Below are 26,226 nucleotides of genomic sequence, written 5' to 3'. Positions count from 1 at the left end.
ATGAAGGCATATAAGGTAGCAGAACTACAACTCCCATGAGACATGTTCAGGAAAAAGAGGTTTAATGTTGAACTGAGTTGAAATGATTCAAGAACATTGAAACATTTTGTTTTGATGTAATTGTTTTGATGGTATTTAAATTTAGACACTTCTGAATTGATATTTTGGTTTGATTAAAATTGTAAGTCAAAATTTTCAAGGTTTTTGTGTTAATTTTTGATGAAAAGTCAAAACTTTATATGGAAAGCAGATTTTTTTCATGAAAATTGTTGTAATGACATTTTTTACCAGCCCTAAAAACAACATATTCTTCTTCAAGTGTCCTCTTCATATTCCCACTCATGGGATGCCTCCGGACTGGTGCATCCGAATGGTAGAGATTTAACTAGCAGTAGTCATTAGAGCGCTCCCATTCCTTCCTTACTCTTCCCCTCAGAAAACACTGAACATCCAAAGCGAGGGTATAAAAAAGGTGTGGTACTCCAGCTGCCTTCTAATTCCTTCTAATTGCGATCACCTGAACATTTTGTGTGGAGGTCAGGAATCCTCTCAGAGCTGTCATTAGTTAGATAGTTTAAAATCTTAATTCTTAGTATCTGTAGTTATAAATAGTTTAGTAATATAGGTAGTAATAGTATTGTTCAGTTCTGATGGAACCAAAAAAGAAACCTGGTTTCGAAAGATATCTTGTCCAGCGATGTTCCTGGCATCTGACACAAATGCTTGGTGCCTGTCATGCTTAGGGGGACACTCACCCTCCAAGTGCTAAATTTGTTCTACGTTCATCTTGAGAGCAAAGAAAAAAGAAAGAATAGATTACAATCTATCCTGTTGAAAGAAGTGTTGGTGGCAAAGCATCTGCAACTGGCAAGGAACAGGCTCCTAAGATGATCCATAGACCATCGTTGGCCCTGGATGGGTCTATGGGTCAAAAAGATAAGTAATCTTCATTGGCCTCTTAGTGGCCTGGTAACAAGACCCAGAAAAACAGGGAAACCTCTGCAGTATTAGCCTCTATATCAAGAGCCAGTGTTCTTCATAATGATTTATCGGCCCAGATAGACCTCAGTAGTAAGCCCTCGAGTATGTCTTTCTTAAGAGAGACAAGCTATGAGTGAAGGAATCCGTTATACAAACCTAATTTAAGGAACTAGGTACTGAAAAGCAGCTGCATGGAAAGGTGAGGAATCCTCCTTCTTCGGGTCTTTTGCCCTCGGATCCGGACGAGCCAGTTGCAAAAAAGAGACTTAAGGAGCTGGTGAAACAAGGGCATACTGCGACACTGGTGACTGATAGTACAGTATTGCAGTGAATAATTGTTCAGGCACAGGTTCGTAGATTGGATCAGACCTCAGCTCCACTGGGAATGGGGTCAGTTTTGTTATTGGAGCAAGGAGACACCATACTACAACAGTCTTAAATATGTTTGTCTCCAGAAGGGAAAGGACATGTAGAGGAATTTGGGGATTCTCCTCTTCCTTTACCTCCAAAGACACCTTCTAGATCCCCAGAAAAGAACTACTTCTTTGAGTAGTACCTCTGTGGGTGCTCCACTGTAAGTGTATCCATGTCCCTGCACCTCAGATTGGAGATTTTAGGTAGCAGTGTCTGTTCAGCCTTCACTTGTGTTTTCCCTGTCTTGTGCTCTTCCTCTAGGCTATCTAGTACTGCGCGGGCAAACTGCCCTCAGTTCCTTCTTAACCACCGTTAGCTTGAGATGGAACCTTAGCAGAGTCCAAGTGACAATTTTATTTCTGAACTTTATTTCCAGTTAATAGTGTAGCTCATTGAGTTTTCATTAGGTTAATACTCTCCTTTTCTTTTTCTTAAACCCTTCCTTCTCTTTATTTGTTTTTGAAGACAGTTATCTCCCTTGTGACACTGCACCCCATATTCTTCATAGTGATTTTATTATGATATGATTATGGCATAATTATGGGGCCTTTTATGCACAACAGGTCATGTAAGATGTCATTGGACAAGTTATGATTTGCTGAATACGATTATCCTATTTGTATGCATGTACCATTTTTGTATCTGAAGTAATTAATATTGACTATGTATCTGCATTTCAAATGTAGTTACACCTGGGTGATGCCCACTAGGCAAGATGCTTTCAGTCCAGATAGCTGGTAGGGAAGGGCCTATTCAGGCTAATGAGCCATTAGGGAAAACAATAGGTCTTAGGAGAAGCTTATCCATCACCTGGTGAACCTTCCTGAGAATGCTCCAGATAGCCTGTAAGTAATGGCTGCTATGACTCCACAAGGTCATGTGACCAGGCCACATGACTCTGGACTCTATCTTGGGATGTCAGTGATTTTCCACAAACTGAGTTTGGGAGAAAGGGTTCCCACCATATGCTAAAGCTATATAAGGCAGGGAGTGACATAATCTGTTCTTCACTCCCCACACAAGGGGACTCCTGGAAACACCTAAGGAACAAAAGACTGAACTGGGGGAAGTGCTGGACCCAGGCTAAAGGGATTTCTAGCCTATATATGAAAAACCTGGAGATTCCAAGCTGTAAAGCAAGTGCAGCTTGTACCTTAAGAATCTGCAAGCCTGCTTGTACCATCTCTCAGGGTGAGAAACAGATTGGATATGAATTAGCAATCTAGTATGTTAAGCTTAGTTTGCATTTTTGTTTATTTGCTAGGTTATCTGCTTTGATTTGTTTGCTATACTTATCACTTAAAATCTATCTTTTGTAGTTAATAAACTTATTTTATGTTTTAATCTAAACCAGTAAGTTTGGAGTGAAGTGCTTGGGAATCTTAGCTCAGGGGGCTGTTGCATTTCCTCTTCACATTGAGGGAGGGGAAAACTCTCTGAGATTATGTTGTACAGTTCCCTGTGCAGCGAAAGACTGTAAAATTTTGGGTTTATATTCCAGTGGGGGGGGTCCTAGGCTGAGAAGCTGGTGGTTATTTTGGCTGTAACCTCTCTATTGTTGGTTTATGCAGTGGATGGTCAGAGAGCCTGCATGTGACTGCAGCTGGGTGTGTCCATACCTGTGTGAATGCTGGAGGAAGTGTAGGACTGGGTGCCTGCCTGCAGCTTGTCATAGTAGCAGAGTATGACAGGGAGCCCAGGAAGTAAAACCCGAAAAGGGTATGACCAGCTCCCAGGGTTTAAATAATGTCTCTCCTGTAGAGACACTATTCCAGTCATGATGGCCATTCATGCTGCATTCACGGCCTCGGAGAGTCCCACATACCACAAAAGTGCACTTTCTGCCTGAAATTAAAATCAAGGGCAAGAAAAAAAAACATGAACTGAAGCTCAGACTCTTCATGATGGAAAGTTCACTTAGGCCAGCCTCTGTCCCGTGACCCCCCTGGTGCAACAGTCCCTGATGAGACCAATCGCATCAGTGTCCTCGGTGCAGCACTCTCCAGTGGCTTTAAAGAGGAAATCTGGTGATTTCTCTCAGAAAAGTTCAAAAAGTTGGGCTACAAGTCCCCAGATTAAAGATTGCCCAGGAAAAAAAGATCCCCAACAAGGTCGACCACATCATTACTAACTGACCTGCGGCTGGGTATCCATGTGGGTATAGGCTCCTCAGTTGCAAAAGGTATTGGTACCACTAGTAAGCGTAAAGACCTGAGAGGTACAGGCTCATGGACATCGGTACTGTCAGGAGAAAGGAGCGGTAGGGAGCATTCTAGTTCCATTAAAACAGCACCACTGGAGACGGTGAGGGCCTCAGTACCAAGCTTTTCAACCTCACAAAAGTCCAGGACATTATCTTCTGGCCACTCATTGGACCGCAGAAGACTGCAGGTTCCGTTGACTCCCTCAACATCAATGGCCACCAATCAGCTGACCTTAAAGATACTAATTGCTACCACAGTACCACAAGAATTCTGTTTCTCCAAAGACCTATTGGTCTCAGAGATACCAGAATCCCCATTACTTGTTATCAACACAACTGTGGTAGTGACTACATCTCGGTCCCTTGAATTCCCTCCAGTACTGAAACAATCACTATCAGCATCCTTAAAAAGAAGAACAGGAGTACTTGTGGCACCTTAGAGACTAACAAGTACTCCTGTTCTTCTTTTTGCGGATACAGACTAACACGGCTGTTACTCTGAAACCTATCAGCATCCTTGACTGCTCCACCTTTATTGAGCGACAAGGAAAAGGACAACAAGAATGACATATACTCATTGTAAATGAAAGGTTTCCCGGTACAATATCAAGGAACCACTCACCTGGAAACAGTCTCAGAGCCACATTACTGCCATGAGAGACAAGGCTCACCCAGTTGGTATGCACATCCTTGGGTGCCTCCACCCATACTCTTTGTGTCACCTCAATGGCTGTATGGGATCCATGGGCAGCTTACGGACATCAGTTATCCAGGATCTTAAGCGTTACGCATAGGGCTAGAGGAAAACCATCTCCCTCAGCTTTCCTCTTTAGACCTCCTGATCCTCAAGAGGAGACTTTTGAGAACAGGAAGCAAGGCTGGACAGGGAGATTACTCCAACATGAAACATCTCCTCATCCTCTCCTGAAGAAGTCTTTATGCCTCCACCATCAATCATGGCAGACGACTTCAAACAATTCCAGGGCCTTACTATGACAGTAGCGGACTCGTTACAGATTCCTCTCGAAGAAGTGAAGGAGTTGCAACACAAACTGCTTGACATCTTGCATACTTTGTCATCAGCTCCCTATCAAAAAGGCCCAGCTAGACCCAGCAAATGAAGTCTAAGGACATGGACTTTTTATTTTCTCACCCATCCCCAAATTCGCTTGTTATAGATCCTGTAAATGAATGTGGCAGACAGCGCTATACTTAATCAACACCCTACTACAAGGACCAGAAATTACTGGACTTACTTGGCAGGAAATCATACTTGTCAGCAATCCTACAATTTAGGATTGCTAATTATCAGGTCCTTTTGGCGAAATACGATCACATCAATTACTCTAATCTCAGTGCCTTTATTGAACATCTCCCAAATGGTCAGAGAGAGCAGTACCAGGCTATCATCACTGAGGGTCAGTTTCTTGCAAGGACATCATTGCAAACCATGTTAGATGCTGCTGACACAGCTGTCTGCTCCTTTGTAGTAATGTGGAGAGTTTTGTGGCTTCACCTTTCTGGCCTCCAGAGAGAAGTTCAAGCTACTGTGGAGGACCTTCCATTCGCAGTATCTAAATTGTTTTTGGAAAAAACAGACTAATCCCTCCACACACTAGAAGACTTGGGACCCACGTTGCATTCTCTGGGGATTTATACACCTACATAGAAAAGAAAATACAATAAATCTCAGATATCACAAAGATCCCAGCCTGCTCAGTTCCCTCCACCCCAGAGACACTACAGATTGCAATGGAAAAGACAACGAATACAAAAATGAAGACCAACAGCCTCTCAAATCTCAACTTCAGAACCATTCACATCAAGGCACCAGTTTTGATGCATTGGTCGAGGCCCTGAGCTACCACTGCCACAAAAATTGGACCATTTACATCCTTTCAGCAACTGCCTTATTCTTTTTCGGAAAAACTGGAAATGTACAACAACAGACAAGTGGGTACTGGAGATCATCTCCAAAGGATATTCAATCCACTTTGTCTCCCTCCCTTCTATCCACCCTCCGTCCCCGTCCCTCTTTAGGGACCCTTCTCGCAAGCACCTGTTACATCAGGAAACAAACTATCTCCTAAACCTGGGTATTATAGAACGAGTTCCCACTCAATGCAGAGAGAAGGGTTTCTATTCCAAATACTTCCTGATACTGAAAAAGAATGATGGCTGGAGACCCATTCTGGATCTGAGATCACTCAAAGACACAGTGATTCAAAATGGTTACTTTGGCAGCAATAATCCCATCTCTGGACCAGGGAGACTGGTTCTTGGCACTCCAACCTAGAAGATGCTTATTTTCATATCACAATCCACCCATCCCACAGGAGGTCTATAAGATTCACCCTGACTCAAGACTGTTTTCAATATAAGGTGCTTCCATTTGGCCTATCATCTGTACCCAGAGTGTTCTTGAAGGTCCTTTCTGTGGTAGCAGCACATCTTGCAAACTAGGAATTATGATATTGCTGTATCTAGCTGACTATCTGCTCAAGGCACAATCCTTTGATGACACCTTGACAGTCACGCAAAAACTATTGATCTATTCATGCAGCTGGGATTACAACTAAACGTTCAAAAGTCAACTCTGACTCCCGTACAACTTCTAGATTTCATAGGAGAGTAATGAGATGCAGTAAAAGCCAAAGCTTTCCTCCCATTACACAGATTCAACACCTTAACCAACTGAATATCCACCTTCCAGGAGAGCCCCCAGACGTTGGCCAGAAATTGTCTTCAGCTACTGGGGTACGTGGTGGTAAACTCGTGTCAAAGTTAGACTCAGGACTCATAGTTTGTCAGACCACTCTGTTTTATTAGCACAGCGCTCTGCTAATACATTCAGATAATGTGAGCCCCCATGCAACATTCAAACAGTCTTATTTATACAGATAAAAGGGTGCGAACTAAACAAAGGGACAGAGAGAGCAAAATTGTAAAATTTGCATAGGGCACAATATGCATATCCTGCTTTCTTATTAACTCTTATCGATTTAAGGCTAATGCTTCACCAAATTGCCCTTAAGTGGGGCAATTCATTAAGCAGTTAATGTCTGCTTTCCTGCCCCCTGGCTTGCAGCATTTCTCATTTCTACTTAAAGGTACATACAGCATTCTTTAATTCATTCTATTTCTTTAATATAATTCATTTCACTTTCACACTCGTTTGTAACAAGTGACGCAAGATTCCACATGCATTGGCTTCAAGCATGGCTCAAAACAGTATATTCACCAAACACTGACTGAGCAAACTGCTTTTGATGCTCTTGACTGTCAAAAACTCTTTTGAATGGTGGAACGATCCACAGAATGTTTGCTCAGGGGTTCCCTTCACTCAACCAACTCCGAAGTTGATATGGACAACAGACTCATCTCTATTGGGCTGTGGAGCTCATCTAGACAAGCATATGGCTCAAGGCAAATGGTCCCCCTTTGAATCTACACTGCATATGAAGCTGCTAGAGCTCAGAATGGCCAGGAACACCTGCTTGCATTTCCTATCACTGATCAAAGGTGAACAGATAACAGACTATAACAGATAACTTAGCCTGTGTGTTTTACAAAAACCACCAGGGAGGAGAGATGTCACCTTCCCTTTGTACCAAGCCAGTGAAACTAAGGAGTTGGTGCATTCAACACTTCATCAACATCTCAGCATCCTATCTTCCGAGCATACAGAACACTACAACGGACACTCTCAGCAGGAATTTTTCTGTGGAGCACGAATCGGAAATAGACCCTGCTATTCGCCACAACATATTTCTGCATCAGGGAATCCCAAAGATAGACTTGTTTAGCACAGTCAAATACAAGAAATGCTCCCAGTTCTACTCCAGAGCCAGACCGGGTCATCATTCTCTCAGAGACATCTTACTCTGTCAATGGAACACAGATCTTCTTTACGCCTTTCATCCAATTCCTCTAATATCAAAGATCCTGCTCAAGATAAGAAAAGAAAACGCAAGGCTTATTCTCATAGTTCCCACATGGCCACATCTCCATACCTGAGTTAGTGATGTGCCTGCCAATCACTCTTCAGCCCCTTCCTCACCTCCTTTCTCAGAATGCTGGTCAGATCCATCACCCCAATTTGCAGGTTCTCTGGCTCAACATATGGCTGCTCAATGATTCCAAAGCACAGAGATGTCCTTTTCAGAGGATGTAAAAGAGGTGCTATTACATAGCAGAAAAATAACCATTCATCACACACATATCCAAAAGTGGAAAAGGTTCCAACTCTGGTGTGCCTCAAAACATGTTACCCCCATACCCTCTCCCCTCCTGTTTGTCCTAGACTACATTCTAGATCTAAAAAAAAGTCAGGATTTTTCTCTAAGTTCAGTATAAGTGCATCTTGCAACCTTACCACCTTCCATCATAAGATAGAAGGCTACTCCATATTCACACATCCTACAATGAAAAGATTTCACAAGAATATGGGTAACCTTTCCCCACAAATCAGACATCCTACATCAGCGTGGGACCTCAGGCTTATCCTCAAGTCTCTTACAAGACTACCTTTTGAACCCATGGCCAAATGCTCGCTTATACATCTGTCTGTGAAAACGGTGCTCTTCATAGCCATGATTTCGGCTTGGAGGATTAGAGAAATAGGGGCTGTAATGGAGCATCCCTCCTTTACAGTTTTTTTCAGAGACAAGGTTACATTGTGACCACACCCCAAATTCCTCCTGAAAATATCATTTGCTTTCCACATAAACCAACTTATCCCCCTCCCGCACTTCTTTCCCAAGCCACACTGGGACGAGAGAGGCAATATTGCATACACTTGATGTCAGGAGAGCATTAGTCTTCTATTTGGATAGAACTAAGCCTTTCAGAAAGTCTCCTAGACTATTCCTTTCTATTGCAGAGAGATCAAAAGAATCTTCAATCTCTAAACAAAGACGCTGTACATGGATATCGGACTGCATTACCTATTGTTATCGCACTCACAATCTCCAACCTTCCTCTAGAGTTCAAACTCATTCCATGAGATCTCTTTCCCCTTCCATCGCCTTCCTTAAAAATGGATGAAAATGTAGGAGATAAGTCAGCTTTGTCACTTTCAGAAGAAGAGGTGGCTTTTCATGAGTTAGTAGATCGCGTGGCAAAAACACTGGACATTCCTTCAGTTTCAATTGAGGAATCATCTCAACCAATTTTTGTATTTTGGGAGCAGCAACTAGATACATTATTGGAGGGATTGTGCCAACCAGCAAAATCAGTCTGGAATAATCCTTCATCTTCTCAGCCTTTATCAACAATGGCTGATAAATTGTACCAGTTTCCTCAGGAATGTATGGTGACGTTCCACACCCATCCATCTCCAAATTCTTTAGTGATAGAATTAGCTTTACAGCAGTCAAAGGTGCATCTACTCCATCTGAGAAAGAAAGAAAGAGACTGGATGCCATTGGGAGGAAAATGTTTTCTTCCACCACTTCTGCCATGTTTATTTCGAACTATGAGGCAGTCATGGCAAGGTACCAGTGCCATCTTTGGGGAAAGAGGTTATCATTTTTGAATACACTACCAGAGGAGCATAAGAGATTAGTGAATGCTCTAGTCATGGAAAGGCAGAATGTTGCCAAACACCAATTGAGAGGAACATTTGACTCAGCTTCAGCTTGGACAATAGTGTCAGCCATCACTTTAAGGAGGCATGCATGGCTCAGATTAGTAGTTTCACCTCATGAGGCAAAAGTGAGGATCAAGGGTTTTCACTTTGAAGGGGAAGGTTCATTTAGTGTACATAGAGATGAAACTTTAGAGAATATGAAAACTTTGAGATCTACAGCTAGGTTTAAAAAACATGAATAGGAGATCATCTACAGCTGCCATGTTTAAGTACCAAAGGCAGTTTCCTACTACATTGATGTCTTCTCAGTATAGGAGGAGGAATTATTGCCTTCAACTTCAGTAACATAATTCTCAGTATCATCAACAGAGAAAATAGTCTTATAAACCAGGGGGAAGAGTTCTACAGCTTTGTCATCTGGGAGGTCTCAGATTTGAAATAGGGGTTGGGAGTTTCAGGCCAGGCCAACTGGACATTGGTTTTCCACTGTTTGGGGATTGTTTGTTCCATTTATCATGAATAGGAGTTGATAACATAGGCCAGATGGGTTTTGAAAGTAATTGCTCATGGCTACCACAATCCAGTTCAAATCTCTACCCCCAAACAATCCGTCTCCTTTATCCCTGCCAGGGATTGGTAAAGCAGTTCTGCAATCCTTATTTAATTAGGTCTTTGTGTCCCATCATCCTGCTCGGGATACTGCTTATCAATCTATCCCATGGGTGGGAATACGCAGAGGACACTCAAAGAAAAAATGAAGGTTACTCGCCTGTAACAGAGCTTCTTCGAGATGTACCCTGTATATTCACACTCCTCGCCTGCCTCACTTCAGAGTGCTATTTATCAAAAAGTTTGGAGTTACAGGAGAAAGAACTAAGGCAGCTGGAGCTCCATGCCCCTTTTATACCCTTGCCTTGGAACATTCATTGTTCTGTGAGGGGAGTGTGAATATGCAGAGTCTGTTGCCCTGGAATTTGACATTCCTGCGTGTACCCCAGAACTTGACTGTACTGCAGACAGCCATTTTGTATGCTCAGCCATTGCTAGCTGAAAACCAAACATCACATAGCTAGGAGTAATCTTAGGCCTTTGTAAAACAAGGTCAAATAGCTTTGCAGTTTATTAATCAAAATAAAAAAAAAAAAGTTATTTTAAAAAAGGTAAATAGCAACCTTCGTTTTAAGTGTCCCTAGCATATTTTTATGTCTAAAAATTCTAAAAATGTTTTAAAATAATACATTTTTAAAATTAAAAAAATTAGTAACCCAGTAAAGGTTATTATGTTAACCCACTAGGAGTTATGTTAGGTTATGTATTTTGTTAAAGTAAGCTATAAAAAATTAGGTAAGAGTAAATACCTCGAAGCAGTCCAAGGGAACCTTTCTTTGGGAAAAGAGCTGACATTTAAACTCCCTATCAGCTGGATGAAAAAAGGGTCCCTGGAAGTCCTGCTGGTAATTACTCAAAATCGTCTCAAACTGTGAATAACTATATCTAAAATGTCCTAAACCTATTGCTTATGTTTGTTTGTGCTTAATATTTAATAAATTGTAGTTTTAAATAAGAGCACGCTTACTTGTATTAATCATTTATCAGACTGAAATTGCTGTGTTCCCAATAATTTATTCCTAACACCGCCTAAAGTAAAACAGTTAAGTTACCGCTGTTTTGGGTTCTGAAAACCTCAAATAACAGATTTGGTGAGCCAGTTGCCAGGAGTGATAGAGAGGAAGGGAATGATTAATACAAGTTGTTTGTTTTGTTTTGCATTAGGTAAGGGAGGCAGTGGAACAGGGTCACAACCTATGAGTTGATTTATGGTCACATTCCATTGTTGATTTAGGGCTCAGGCTGAAAAGCCTGGTTAAGTAAAAGGATGTCAGAAGGACAGGGAACATCTGGCAAGAAACAAAAGCTGGAAATGGATTTGGATAACAGCTTGGCAGATTTCATGCAGGAGCATGATAATGTTTTTTTTGGAAGCCTGGGAGCTCTACCAGTCCTGGAGTGTTCTTGTGGTTCTGTAAGCAGATGGTAGTGATGAAGCAATTAAAGGCAGAAATAAAGAAGTTAAAACAAATAAAATTTAGAAAGACACAGAAATATCCAGCCTGAGGGCAGCTCAAATAGTGGCACCGCAGAAGCAGGAATGTGACAGTGAGTGAGAGGGTAACAGGCTGGAGCAGAAAGTGTCTGGATTAAAACAACAAAAAATTGAGTGTGAATCTGCTGTTAGTCTTACGAAAGGATTCTCAGGATAAGACCCAGACAGATCATGGGGAATGTAAGAGACAAAGTTGTGCTCTCAGAGCCATGTTGAGAGAACAGAAAGGAATAGTGGTTGTGCTTTGTGGGAGTCATCCCCTAAGAAGGAGGGGTGAGTCAGAGGTGAATCTCTACTTGTATCCTCATTATGAGGATAAGAGGGATGGTACTGTGAGCTTCCTTTTCCCTTGGACTCTTCTGGGCAGTCCGCGTATGGTCCCTTGCTCGAAACACTGGAAGAGCTGCAGGCACCCATAGCCCCCACGGTAAGAAAGATTGATCCCCAAGAGGGTAACCAAGGAGGAGAAGAATGGGTAGAGGTTAGGCCCTTCACCCCGACCTGACTAGAGTGGCAGGAAAATTGGTCCGTTAACCCAGAGCACAGCCTTGGGATGGCTGGCAAGTAATCCACTGAATTCGTTGTGCATGTGTGTGTGCAGGTCTTAATATTAAAAATATACAATCTGCAAGGAGGGGAGAGTTGCCCCGGAATTTGACATTTCTGTGTGTACCCCAGCACTTGACAGTACTGCAGTCAGCCATTTTGTATGTGCAGCCATTGCTAGATAAAAAAACAAACATCACATAGAAATAATCTTAAACCTTTGTAAAACAAGGTCAAATACCTGCATATTTGCAGTTTATTAATTAAAATAAAAAATATAAAAAATTAAATAACCTTAATTTTAAATATCCCTAACATATGATAACTAAAAATACTGAAAATATTTTAAAATAATTTATTAAAATTTAAAAAATTAATAACCCAATAAAATTATTATATTTACCCACTAAAATCACTATAAATTATATATTTTATTAAAATTAACTATAAAAATTAAATAAAAATAAATATTTCAAAGCAGTCCTTAAAATCTTTTCTTAAAAAAACAAACCTAACATCTAAACACCCCATTAGCTAAACAAACCAAAGCCCCTAAAAATCCCGCTAGCAATTACCTCAAAACCATCTCAAACTGTAAGTAACTATATCTAAAATATTTTAAACCTATACATGCTTAATATCTAATAAATTATAGTTTTAAATAAAAGCAAGCTTACTTGTATTAATTATTTATCAAACAAAAATTGCTGAGTTCCCATTAATTTTTTCCTAACACCACCTAAAATAAAACAGTTCAATTACCACTGTTTTGGGTTTTAAAAACCCTGGGTAAAAAGTCCATCTCAAAGAACCTTGGTTACAGGGGAGTAACCGTCATTTCCCCCTAACTTGTTCTTGGAAATAAATGAACTGTTTTTTGTTGAGATTTTCCAAAATACTTCATATAGAGACAGACATACAGCATGGGAAATTTCAGATGGATAATTAAAGATTAGCAGTTTGTGAGCAGCTGAAAACAGGATCTTTCCATACAAAGTACTAGTTAGGCTTAATGATAGTTATTGTTGCCAGCTCTTTCTGTCATATAGTTCACCATATTCTCTGAAGACTCCCAGTACTTACAATCATCCAGTTTATTGTTGATTAGCAACAGTATTAATACATCTAATCCATAGCATGAAATTACATGAATGCTTAATTCATTCAAAAAGATAGACCTATGCTGATTGGGTTATCACTATGAGCAATATCTTTTTATCTTCCCAATTACAGAAACTTACAGAAGAGAATGTAAAGGCACAGTCTAAGAAAAGACAGAAAGGAAAAGTGTTTGAGACTCTCAAAGGCCAAAAGGTGATTGCAAGATCTGACATCACAGGATTTTATTTCCCAGGTAAATTGTTTTTGTGTATATTTCAAATGTTTTTTTTAAATCTTTAGAAAGATTGCTGAAAAAAGAGCAACATTTATCTAATCTTTTTCACCTGGTTCAGTTTTAATTTGGTTTACTGTATATATTGTTGGATTTTTAATCTTTTCTCATCGTAATGCTTCTAGAAAGGTACAGAAAGCTCTGCAGACACCCTACTGATAGGTCTATTTTTTTTAAGAAGAAAGTGGTGGGAAATGTTTTGGAATAAAATGGTGTACATTTTGAAATGGAAGACAGTGTCAATCTATTCCTTTTTCTTTCTAGGCTTGCTTATTTCCATTTAGGATTTAGCAAAGGCTGAGCCATCTGCTATATGCAGAATATTCACTAGATGTTTCTGTTGGGTTGTTGAGTTCTAAATCAGAATATTTGTAGTATGAATTTGTATCCCATGATATGGTATTGGGGGAAAAAATCTAACTAATCCCATACCTTTTTTGTATGATTGACAAAGTATTCTAGGACAGTTTATGACATCAGAGAACATCTCATAGGTAATTTGAAATCATTGGAAGTCTGTTCTCAGGAGAGGTGCAAGAATTGAAAAGCTGGGGTGTTGAGGATCGAAGTGCATTGGCAAAACCTTGCGGGGAAGCTTGCTCTGTGCCTCTTTAAACTACATCTGGCTCATCAGCCAGTGCTGTTAGTTCCTCACATTCATGAACACTGAATCAGTTACAATTAAAACAAATTAAGGATATTCTAACAAATTACGGATATTTATTGTTAGTACTGTTTCATGTACAGATAAAATATGGAGATAAGTTCATTGCTTTTGTTAGCTTGGCTTATTTTTTCTGTACTTTTTTGACTGCCTGATAACAGTTTTCAATTTAACAATCACAGGCGGAATTCTTTAATTTTACAGTTGGATCAGAAAACCATTTTGCTATTTATCTAGCTTTGTAGTTGTTAGTGTTGAGAATGGTCTGATGCAGCAGTGTATTCTTTTTGTGGTCACATAGTTGAACGTTTCTCTATCCTATACCCAAATGCTAATTCAGTAAAACATCAAATGAGTGAAAGGTAAGTGGTCTAAAAGGGAGAATTTTTTCCTATCCTAACATGAATAAGACTGTACAGTATAAATTTACTGAGATATTCATTTACTATTTTTTCTCAGAATGCTCTAATTCAAAACATAAGATAGATATTGCAGTTGATACAGTAATAATGGTACAGTAATAACAGTGTACTGAATCTCTTTAGAATTTGGTATGCTACTTTTCACATATTGGACCAGATTTTCAGGGACGAGTACAATGGATGTGTTTGCAAAAGTGTCCTTAGGAAATCCTGCCATTGCTTGAACCACATAGCTATTGTGCACACAATTTGGGTAATTGCCTGCCTAGCTGCTCATTGCACACTCTTTTGAATATTTGACCTTTTCATTAAATGAAATAACAAAATGCATGAGGATCTCTTGCATCATGTGCCAGACCCCAAATGACAGACACTATACACAGTGAGAATACCGTTGCATCGTTTTACCCACATGCAGATAATTTATAATATTTTTAGGATCTCAAAGTGGGTATTATAATCACCATTTTATAAATGAGCCTTTCTGTGTTTATTTCCTAATTGATCTGTCAAGGTCACATGGGAAGTCAGCACCTTTATGAGTAGAAGTTAGTTCTAACTTCCAGTCACCTGTTCTAATCACTGGGCAATGTTGCTTCCCTAAATATAATTATATTTACCTTTTCAGTAAAAATAATAATAATTTTAGTATCTCTGAACAAGCCCCACAAAAAAGGCAAACTTTGTTTCTAATGGAAATGAACTATTTGCACATTCATCAAGGCTCCAATTCAGCAAGGTATTTAAGCATGTACCTAACTTTAAGCATGTGAGTAGTCCCGTTGAAATCATCGGTGATGATGTTAGTTTTATAGTTAAGTACTTTGCTGAATCAGGGTCCAAAGTAAAAGCTTCTATTAATTGTAGAATCTTTCTTTTCTTAGTAGTTATTCTGTACTTGCATTGTTTTAAAATAGTAATAATGTTGTTGTCGTGTTTTTTTTAATGCATCTTCTAAGCTGTTCCCTTCTGTGGGTCACTCAGTGTATGTCGTCTTCTCTATTTCTGCCTCTGACCCCTGTCCTCCAAACACCAGTCTGTGGGGAGCTTTCTTCTGATGATGAGTTTCATGAGATTGGGGGCTTGTTTGAAGTCCAGAAGAGGGGTTTTGTGAAAGATTTCTTTAAGGATGTGGTCCCCATAGAGTATGGGTTGTAACTGTTTCATGATATCCTGCATGGATTCCAGTGTGGGGTGGTAAGTGTCAACGAGTTTTTTTTTTTTTTTTCTGTATTGAAGCTGGTGGAGTGTCCTTGTTTGGTAAAGGTGAAGGTGTTTTAAGTGTGTATCCCAGACATTTTCCTCAGTGCATATTCTGTGATATTTGAGGACCTGACTGTAGATAACAGATCTTTTGGTGTGTTTGGGGTGGTTACTGGCTCTGTGAAGGTAGGTATGGCGATCCATGGTTTTCTTGTATATAGTAGTCTGTAGGGTTCTATTGTTGAAGCTGATCATGGTATCCATGCAGTTGATGCTGGTATGGTTGTGTTCTAGAGAGAGTTTGATGGTTGGGTGGTGGTTGTTGAAGTTGTGATGGAAATCTATAAGGAAGTTTAGGTCGTTTGTCCAGAAGATGAAAATATCATAGATGTGTATCAGGTATATCATTGGTTTCATGGTGCATTTGTCCAGAAATTCTTCCTCAAGGTGTCCCGTGAAGATGTTGGAATACTGGGGAGCCATCCTAATACCCATGGCTGTTCCCATTGTTTGGACAAAGTGTTTGTTGTCGAATGTAAAATTGCTATGGGTGAGGAGGATGAAATAGATGAGTGTAGCAATGTATTTGGGATGGATATCTGAGTGTTGTCCATTATCTTGTAAATATTTGAGGCAGGCATCAATGCCATTGTTCTGAAGGATGTTGGTGTATAGGGAGGTGACATCTATGATGGCCAGCATGGTGTTCTGAGGGAGGTGGCTAATGTTTTAAAGTTTCTGGAGGAAGTTGTTGTGTCCTGGAGGAAGCTGGCACTTCGTGGGTGAGTCATTGAAGATGGTTTCTATGAGTCCTGATATTCCTTCAATAAGAGTGCTATGGCCTGATATAATGGGTCTGCCTGGGTTCACTTGTTTGTATGTTTTGGGAAGCAGGTAGAAGGTCCTGGAGTGGCAGGAAGAGGGGTTGTGGGGGATGAGGTTGTAGAGTTTCTTTTGGGGTTATTTGGGCAAGGATTTAATGATATTCTTAATTCCTAGGCGAATTGTGGTGTGGGGTCTTCTTTGAGTTCTTTATAGTAAGTGGTGTTGGAGAGTTATCGGTTGGTTTTGTTGATGTAGTCATCACAGTTGAAAACTACAGTGACACCACTCTTTGTCTGCTGGCTTGATCCCTATCTGGTGGTTGGATTTCAGGGACTGTATAGCTTGTCATCTTGGTGGTTGAGCGATTGTAGTGGATTTCACAGTCAGTTTTTTTTCCAAAAGCAATCAATGTAATGATTAAGTGTCCTTATTGTAAAAGAATTTTTTGAGGAGGAGTCAGTGAAAGAATTCTTCAAGTTCTCCATGTGTTAGTATTGTATCAGGTTCTATGGTGGGGCAGAAGTTCAGTTCCTTGGAGAGTACAGATAATTCAGCGCCGGTAAGAGGTACTCTGGATATATTGATGATGTTGGGGTGTCATTTAGTGTCCATGTGGTGGGTCCTGGTGTCATGGTTTATCCTGGAGTTGAAGTTCAGTGGGTTGTGGAGTTGTTGTAGCTGGTTCCACTTTTTCTTTTTGTGTTGAATGGCTGTCAGCAGGTTTTGATAGTTGCTTTGGGTTTCTTACATGATCTCCAGGTGGGTTTCCTGTTTTCTTTTTCTTTTTTGCATAATTATTTTGCAGAACTCGGGCTTTATATTCTAAATTCTTTGGGGGCAGTGACTTTCTTTTTGTGTGTGACTTGTACAGTACAATGTACATTGTCTGTGCCAGTGCAAATATTGTAGATTCTACTGCAGGAAATATGGGGACATGTTACAGGCTACAGGATTTTTAGCCTTCTTATACATTGGTAAACATACTATATATCATTTTAATATTATATTTTTCATGGATTTCTCTTAGGAACTGTGATAAAGAGTATCAGTTCCTCCCAGGCACTTGTTGACTTCAGCCATGGAGAGACACAGATTGTACCAATAAAGTTCATTATACCTGTCGGGGGTGCTATGCCTTGCCCATCACTGCAGGTGAAAAACTATTACTTTTTAAGGCAGCATTTGTGCATCATTAATTTTATTCTGCAGCTCACATATGAGCACAATGATACGTAATAGTTTGATCATTTCTGTATTTTGGATAAATTTGTAAATGTTAAAGAAGATTCTCCATTCATAGTGAAATTTCCTTTGGTTCCATGCTTTTTCCAGTATTTCTTCTGTTTGTCACTTGTATTACATGATATGTGATAAGAGTTTAGAAGCTTTGCTCTTTAAAATCACACATATTTGTATATCAGAAATATATATGATTTCCCTCTAAAATAGTATTTTTGGGCAGGTCACTCAGCACAAGTGGTCTTACTGTTTCCCAACAATACATATAATTAATTTACACTCACAGCATAGGAACCTAACAAAGCCTTTTACTCACACTATAACTTACAGCAGGCTCTAGCCATTTATTTTTCATTGTATGTGCTTAATCCAACAAAAAAAAAAACACCTTTTACTAACCCCAAAAAACAATAATGAAAAAAAATCATATTCCATTTCTGTATTTAAGTTAGCTAGCTAATCATCTATTATCACAATTCTTCTTTCAAATGGGGCTTATTTTAGCAGAGACAGGGATGATGGGTACAAAAAGCAATTGTCTACCATGCCTTGGTTACAATTAAAACCAGGGACTTGATTCTTTCCCTATATAATGTAAGGAACTCCTGCTGATATTAATAGTATGTCTTCGTATTCTGTGTGGAGAGTCCAATTCTGGAAGTGTCCTGTCAGGTTTAATAGAAAGTTATAATCTTTCTATAGGGTTTTAAAAAATCATCTTATATAATTCAATTAAAAATATATTCCTATTATAGAATTCCATGTGGTGTTTAAAAACATAAACAAAAATATAATTCTCTATTAAATTCTAAGGGATAAAGGGTTGGAATAATTTATTTAGTAGTCTGTTAGCTTGATCCCTCTGAAATTTTGTAGGACGTTTCCATAGGATCCTGATTTAAGGCATGATCCTGTGAGGTGCTGATTCAGTGGGAGTTGAGAGTAGTCAGCACATGGCATGATTGGTACCTTTGTATTTTCCTCTAGTGTTCCATTTTAAGCCATTAGAATGGATTAGCATGTTGTTTTGTACAGTCAAACCGTCGTTTAAAACTGGTATGCTATGAAGCTCTTGCAACCTAATTCTTTTCTGGTACACAGGTTGGAGACTATGTATTCGCCAGAACTGGGACACAAACAGGAAATGATTATTATACGCCTGCTGTTGTTATAGCAACACCAAAAAGAGTTGAAGCAGATGATAAACTCTACACAGTTTTGAAGTACAACAATAAGAAAGTAAGTAGACCTGTGAAAGGATACGAAGTTTGCCATGGCATTATTATAATTCTGTTTTTGATGAGGCAGAAATAACTGGCTGGGCTAAAGAGCACATTGTTCCATTCACCCTTCCAGCTGACCAAAATCAAATCAAATTTCAGAGCCAAGTAATGGGCCAACATAATGGACAAACTGCTAAGGAGTGTAGACGAACATTACTCTACTCTCCATAATCTATTTATGGGCTTTCACAGGCTCCAGACTGCAAATGTGAAGAATAAGGATTGTTTTTCATGGGATAAAATAAAACTATTTTTAGTGTGTTTTGTTACCTTTGTTTGTTGGAGATTATTATGGTAATTTTATCTTTTTTTTCCTCATTGTGTATTATAAAGAAATTGTACTTATCATTAGGAAATTGTCATCTTGGTTTTTCAGATGTTTCTTATGGTTGCACCAAAGTGCCTGTTCTTTTTTTATGCGTTCCTTAATTCTTAACGCTGTTTCTGAGGTTTAGAAGTCACTGGTCTAAACGGAATGAATTTGATTGTGTTGTTGCAGAGACACTGTATACGAAGTGGGCTTATTAAAATCAGCCAAACAAAGTATGCCTGTTCCTGCCGTTATATAAGAATGGCCCATATGGTGGATTGCCTGCTGTGAGTATGTTTGAACTGAAATATGTAAACTTTTGGTTATGTGCATTCTAAAATATAGGGGGGAAGAGAAGCATATTTTGTATTCACTTTTGCTTTAGTTTTTCCATATCTAATACAATAATAAGTAGCTTTTTAAACTAGAACAGGGTTCATTCAGGTCGGGTGGTCCTGGACACATCACCATGTGTGTCTGATCCACTAAGTGTTTGGATGTGAAGGTTGTTAATTGTCTACTTCATGCTTTTGTTCCCTGGCAGGGAGGAGCTGCACTGTATCAGTTTGGGAAGGACTGGTGGGAGGTGCTAGTTTGATTCTTAATAACAGGAAGTTCGAAGTGAGAAAACGCTGGAAGTTGGAGATAGTGTTAGTGATGGGCTGGTTTTTATTTTAAGATGTGTTTTGTGATATGAACTTGTGCTTCCAATTATGAAATGTATTTAGAGTACTCAGTGTCTTATTGGGCTTGAGTCTGGGGAATGGCTTGGAGAGGGTGAACTTATGTAGACCTCGGCTGATGTTTGCTGATTAGAATAGGATGTGAACTTATATTGGTTTCCATGTAAATTTGGGTTTCTGTTTGGCCTTTACATAGCCTGAGCCATGAACCTATTTGCAGTATCCCTGAGAAGTGATAGATTTCAGAGTTCATTAGCAGGCTGTGTGTTGTTTGGTAGAAATCTTGTTCTGGGCTTTAAGCGTCGAGGCAGTGGCTCCTACTCTCCCCTCTCCAAAGAAGAGGGAACATGAAAGCCCTATGGAATATAATAAACCTGATCAATGAAGCAGGAGAGATTCCTTCTTTCCTATGGCTTCAGATATGTTTGGGGGAAAGTGGTTACCCCATCAAAATCCAGCCAGAGAAAGAGGAGAAACCAGATAAATCAAAGCGTTAATACTTCCCACCCAAAACCAGAACAGAATTTGCCATCCCCTTCATTCCTCCTTTGAAGAAGTTATTTAGGGCGGAGTCGGAAACACCCAGAGACGGGAAGAGGCTCACTCAGCTAACCCTCATATTATATAGGGTTCTAGAACCCAAAGATTCCATCTTTATCTCCTCTCTGGTCAAGGCCACAGTGACATTGCTGATAAAGATCATGGTACAGTAAAAGCTGTGTTTTCCAGCACTTTATAAACCAGAAAACTCTAGAAACCGGCATTTCGTGGTGCCGGATCCAGGCGGTGCTCACCTCAGTGGGTCCCCACAAGCAGCGACATGTCCCTGCTGCTCCTAGGTGAAGGTGTGACTAGGTGGCTCTGCACGCTGCCTCCGCCCACAGGTGCCGCCCCCGCAGCTCCCATTGGCCGTGGTCAATGGCTATAGTAATCAAAAACACTTAACTCTTGTATATTTTTCATTCATAGATCTCAAAGCACTTTACAGAAGAGATTAACATAATTATCCCCATTTACAGATGGGGAAACTGGCACAGAAAGGTGAAGTAACTTGCCTAACATCACCCAGCTGGCTAGTGACAGAACCAAGAATAGAATTCAGGTCTTCTGAGTCCCAGTCCAGTGCTCTAACTACTAAGACACACTGCCTCCCTTAAGGCTGGTTATTTGTCATGGATAAAAAGATCATGGATTCCACTGAAGAATCCTGTGGAATTCTGTTTTGTCTTTCCCCGTAAACATCATTACTTCCATCCCTTTCTCCTTCACATCCACTCAGTCATTCACTCTGAGTTGGCTGGCTGAGTTGGCTGGCTCAGTCATTAAGCCAGCCAGCCACAAGCACTCCTAAGCACCTCCATATTTTTGCTACTCACCACTCATGTTTGCTTTGCTGTATTGAATTTTGCTTTTTAGATTAGGATAGGAAAAGAAAAGAAAATTATGTGCTGGCAATAATATTTGTTGTAGTCTTTGCTCTTCTTTCATGCTACTCATCTGTCCATCCTGCCTAAATAATCTGTATTTTTCTATACGTATCTCTAATTCTGCTGCATTTTTAGTCCGTTTTATGAACGGGTTGGAGCCTGGCTAGATCTGTCTCTTGTGGTTGTTTGTTTTTTCCTCCTGCTTCTTGGTCATATATCTAGCTCTAAATGCAGTGCTTTTCATCAGTAGATCTCAAAGTGATTTACAAAAGAGAGCAGTATCATAATCCCCATTTTACAGATGGGGAAACTGAGGCGTATAGCAGTTGAGGAGACTTGTCCAGGTTACCCAGCAGATGAATAATGGAACAGGGCATTGAACCCAGATTTTCTGAGTCCTAGTCCAGTGTTCTATCCACTAGACAACACTGCCTCTTTGATAGCTGGGGCTTTACATCTCTATAGAATTGTTTTCTCTATGATGGGAGAAGGTGGCCTCAGATGAACACAATTACTAGTGCAGAATTTTCCCCTTTTGTGAGTAAGCTCTCAGCTACAGTATTTTATTGTTTTCCATTCAGATATTTGTAAATGGAATAATGTTCTCATGGAAGTGTAACAGTTTCTCCCATATTATTTAACACTTTACTTTTATGTCACGTAGATATGCATCCTGTCCTCTTCTAGGCACTGACTAACTTAATTCACTGATTGAATCGTAAAGATTCAATGCTGTCCATGACATTACTTTATATTCATCGCTTTTTGTAGTCTAGCACACAGTGTCTATGAGTGTTTTCCTCTTTTATGAAAAACTGTGCATTAAATATCATTAGACAGTTGTATTTCATTAGCTGCACGTTAATGAGTACTAATGCTGGCTGTGCCATTTGCATTGCTTGAATAAAGATTGTGTCAACATTTCTATTATAGCCCCTGTTTTCAGGGAGTTTAGTCAATCATGTGTTCCTACCTGAAACTTGTTAGGTGAGGCATTCTAAAAAGATCCGCACTGTGATGCTTAACTTCAGGCTCATTCTTCCAACTCTGGCGACTTCACAAGGCTACTGTCAGCACAATGAGTCTTTTTCTTATCAACACAGTGAGAGGTGGGGAAAGATGACATACAAAGTGTTAAAATAATAAAATAAAGATGAATGTTTTGAAATAGCATGATATACCACATTTACACACACAGATGTATGTCAGTGACTCTTCTCTTCTGATTTCTAGCCCAAATGTACAGGCTGAGAAATCCATCCAGAACTCATCTCCACAAGAAGAAGAAGAAAAGGGGGAAAAATTGAAAGAAGATGGGGGAAAAAAGAAGAAAAAAGGGAAAGTAGAAAGCAAAAAGCATCCCCGGGAGAAGACTTCAGACTCTGATGATCTTTTATTTATCTCCAGGAGGGAAGTGAAAAACAAAGAAATGAATTCACTGCCTAGTGACAAAGAGGCAACTGAAGGTAAAGAAGTGGGGAACAAATTATTTGATTCAAGTCATAAAATCATAAAGATTAGAGATGGAACTGACCTGTTGGGTCATTTAGTCCATTCCCCTGCCACTACAGAAAGGTCCCTGCAGTATATTTTCTGGAGGTTTGTCCAGTCTAGTTTCAAATGTTGCAAATGATGAAGTTTCCACCATTTTCATTGGGAGACTATTCCACAGACTAGCTAATCTCAGCGTCAGGATGAGATTGCTTTCTTGATTTTTATCTATTTATACTAGTTACGTCCCTTGGTATCAGCCTTAAGCAAATTTCTCTACGTCCTGGGTATTTACTTAGACCCTCCCGATATTTATTATGTTTACTCCTCAGTCATCAAGTCAAGCTATTTGTGTGTTGCTCTTCTGATCTTTTCTCATAAATCAGTACTCATCTTTTGTTGCTCTTGTGTCAATTCCATCCAGTTTGTCTACATCTGTCTGGTACTGAAGTAGCATGATACTGCAGTACTGCTCAGGTTTCTCACCATCCTTGTAGCAGCATGGCTTCCTCAGGAGCCACGTCATGACTGGTTCCCTGCCGGTAGATGTCTCTGAACTCCCCAGTATTCTAGTGTGCAGAGGGTGAATGAACATGAGATCCCATTCACTTCTTCTGTTACTAATTCCCTGCAGGTTGAAGGAAGGATGAATCTGAGGAGAGTGGCTATCACCTTGGCCCATCCTGGCCAGGCCTTACCCAGATCTGCAGAGCCTTGGCCATCTGAGTCCCACAAAGGAAATTCTTCTAGGTGGCATGAGGTGGAACATGCTGCAGAGTCCCCTTTTTATGGCACCATTGGCTTTACCATTTTTTTTTTGCATACCCCTTTGTGTCTCAGAATGGATGGAAGTGTAGGAGAACCTCTGATATTCATACAGTTAATAAAGATGTTATATAAAACCGGTCCTTACACTGATCCCTATAGGATTTCTTTGAATGCATTCCCACAACTTGACACATTGTTGAATACTGTTACTCTTTGTTTGCAGGTGTTCAGTCAGTTTTCAGTGTGTATATGATAGTGCTTATCATAGCCAAGAAAATTTGAATTAATTTTGCAAATAAAAATTTGTGAGCCAGTGTCAATATGTTACTAAATGCCAGACATACTGCATGTAGTTTATTCCATACAGCCACTATTTATTTATTTAAATAGCATTAAAATAAATATGAAAAAATCCAACTTTGTCTGGTATAATTTTTTTCTCATGGGCCAGATCCTCATCTGGTGTAATCTGGCAGTTTACAGTAGTTGACAGTCTGGTGCTTATTGAGATCCCATCTTTGCAACCCTCACTCATACTGATGAGCACTTAGACAAATGCTCCTCTTTAAACCAGTAAGTACTCAGCAACATGAGTGAGGATTGCAGAGCTGTGTCCTATGAATGCGTTGTTCCATTAATCTCTAGAGACTAGATTTTAAAGGCCTAAACTCCTGTTGATTTCCTAGGCACCTAGTGGGATTTTTAAAAGTGCTTTAGGTGCCCTGTATACCTTTGAAAATCTGGTCCTAGATATTTACATTTTTTCCTAACCCTTTCATTCTGGAATTGTTTGCTACCTCATGAAGAATGGATCACGTGTGTCTGTTATGTGTTAGGGGGTTAATATTTGTTCATTATTTTACTAAAGATTGAAGTTAAACTTACCTAATACTAGTTCCCAGGATTACTCTGCTTTCTTTTTTTAAAGTTCAGTACCACGTTTGCTTTATTAGTTAGACACCCAATCTGCTTAGCTACTTTTGAACATCCCAATAGGTGCCTATCTATATCTTTAGACACCTAAATGCCTTTTAAAATCTGGCCCTTAGCACCTTAAGATGATGACCTTTATACACCCAAAAGCCTTTGATTTATATGTTCAAACTTTCCAAGTATGCTGTTCCGTGCTGTTTGCCATTATTTTTCAAAGTCTTCAGTACTTCTTAATTGTTCTTGTTAAAGGCAGATTTAAAAATGAGTTCAACATCTCAGCAATTCAAAAGACATTTTTTGAATAGTTGTAAATTCCATTAGTAGTTAAAAACAAACTAATAACTTATAATAGCCTGAATACATCCTACAGTAATGAGGTTACACTTATTGCTTGATTGCTTGATTTTTGAAGGCAGTCTATTGAATTGGGCATTGGTTTATTTAAAAGGTTTATAATCCTCCCACATAGTTTCTAATACCTGAGTAATTTGAATGTCTTTTTTATTTGTATAAAAACAAATTACTCGATACTCCTGATTTTTTGCCTGTAGTATGAGAACTTCTTGTTCATAATTGTGCAGCATATTTTCTCTAGCCCTTTCACACTTGTGTAATATGGGAGAAATATTTGGCACCATGAAAAAGTGCCTTCTTTTAAAAACCATGCTAGCCTCATCATCATTGGCGATCCCTCGATTCGAGGAGGATCTCTACCATGAATTTACATCTGGGTCCTGAGATGACTCAGGAGTCCGATCCTGGAACCACAGATCCGCCCGTCAGCTGCCTGCTGGGAGAAAGTTATTTCTTTTTCCTTCCTTCTCTTTCTCTTTTCAGCGTCAAGGGCAAGGCGCTTCTCCTCAAAGCAGGCCACTGCCTGATGCCTCCTGTGGCGCCATTGGGGTCGGTTAGTGCTTGCGCCTCCCAACGTGAGATGTCCAAATCAGTTTTCTTGAGATATGCTTTCAGTGTGTCTTTGTAGCTAGCCTACCCAGTCCTCAAATGTCTGGCTTTAGTTGATCACCCATAGAGCCAGAATGTGCAACCCTCGCTTGTGTTGGTGAACACTTGCTCACATAAGCAGTCCCATAGATTTCATACATACATTTCAACATTTCATAGATTTCAGTGGGATTACTAGAGGGAGTAGGAGATCCCTAGCATGAGTAAGGGTTGCACAATATAGTTCTTAATTTCTTTAGCTAGCAAGGTAAATTTATTCAACTGGAAAAATCTACTTGACGAAGCCTAATATATTCACTGCTTTTGGGTACTGTATAAATGTACTAAAGCAAACTTGTTAGAGGATTTTGAAATTTCTACAAGCCAGCATACTTTCAGCTAAAATATTCTTGACTGTTATCTGATTGCATGTAATCAGTGGCCCAGGCCAGTTCTTACTCATAGAAAAAAAATCCATTGACTTGAATGAATATGGACTCCATGACTGGGCCTTGTGATGGGGCATCTGGCCCACACTGGCCCATAAGGGGTTAATAGAACCCTAGGGAGGCTGTACACCAGGCAGCCAATTAGAGAGAGCCCTAGAGAGGCTGCGCAGGAGACAGCCAATTAGAGAGGGGCTGTGAGGAGAAGCCAATCAGGGCCTGGTAGACCCATATAAGAAGAGCTGCAGGGCAGAGCAAAGTCAGTAGCTGCCTGGAGCTCAAGGAGGGAAGGTCAGGCTCCTAGCAGGAGGAAGGAGTGCCAGCACCCTGGACAGAGCAGAGTTGCTAGCAACCACTGG

General features: G+C 39.8%; 1 protein-coding gene across 2 annotated transcripts in view; it reads left to right on the top strand.

Moving 5' to 3' along the window:
- The window catches only part of VWA3B (von Willebrand factor A domain containing 3B), a 125,728-nt gene extending 101,765 nt beyond the window's left edge, over positions 1-23,963 (top strand). For both annotated transcript variants that reach the window (XM_054009237.1, XM_054009246.1), the window contains 6 exons: positions 13,072-13,192; positions 17,373-17,497; positions 18,686-18,823; positions 19,367-19,464; positions 22,521-22,753; positions 23,413-23,963. In XM_054009237.1, coding sequence (XP_053865212.1) covers positions 13,072-13,192; positions 17,373-17,497; positions 18,686-18,823; positions 19,367-19,464; positions 22,521-22,753; positions 23,413-23,417 — 720 coding nt within the window. In that variant the 3' untranslated portion in view covers positions 23,418-23,963. The remainder of the gene's footprint in view (positions 1-13,071; positions 13,193-17,372; positions 17,498-18,685; positions 18,824-19,366; positions 19,465-22,520; positions 22,754-23,412) is intronic.
- Positions 23,964-26,226: the final 2,263 nt, after the last annotated feature.

Source organism: Malaclemys terrapin, chromosome 1, assembly GCF_027887155.1.
Source record: "Malaclemys terrapin pileata isolate rMalTer1 chromosome 1, rMalTer1.hap1, whole genome shotgun sequence".
NCBI classification, from domain to species: domain Eukaryota; kingdom Metazoa; phylum Chordata; order Testudines; family Emydidae; genus Malaclemys; species Malaclemys terrapin.
The sequence above is the reverse complement of the archived record's forward strand: the minus strand, read 5'-3'. Positions and strand labels throughout refer to the sequence as shown.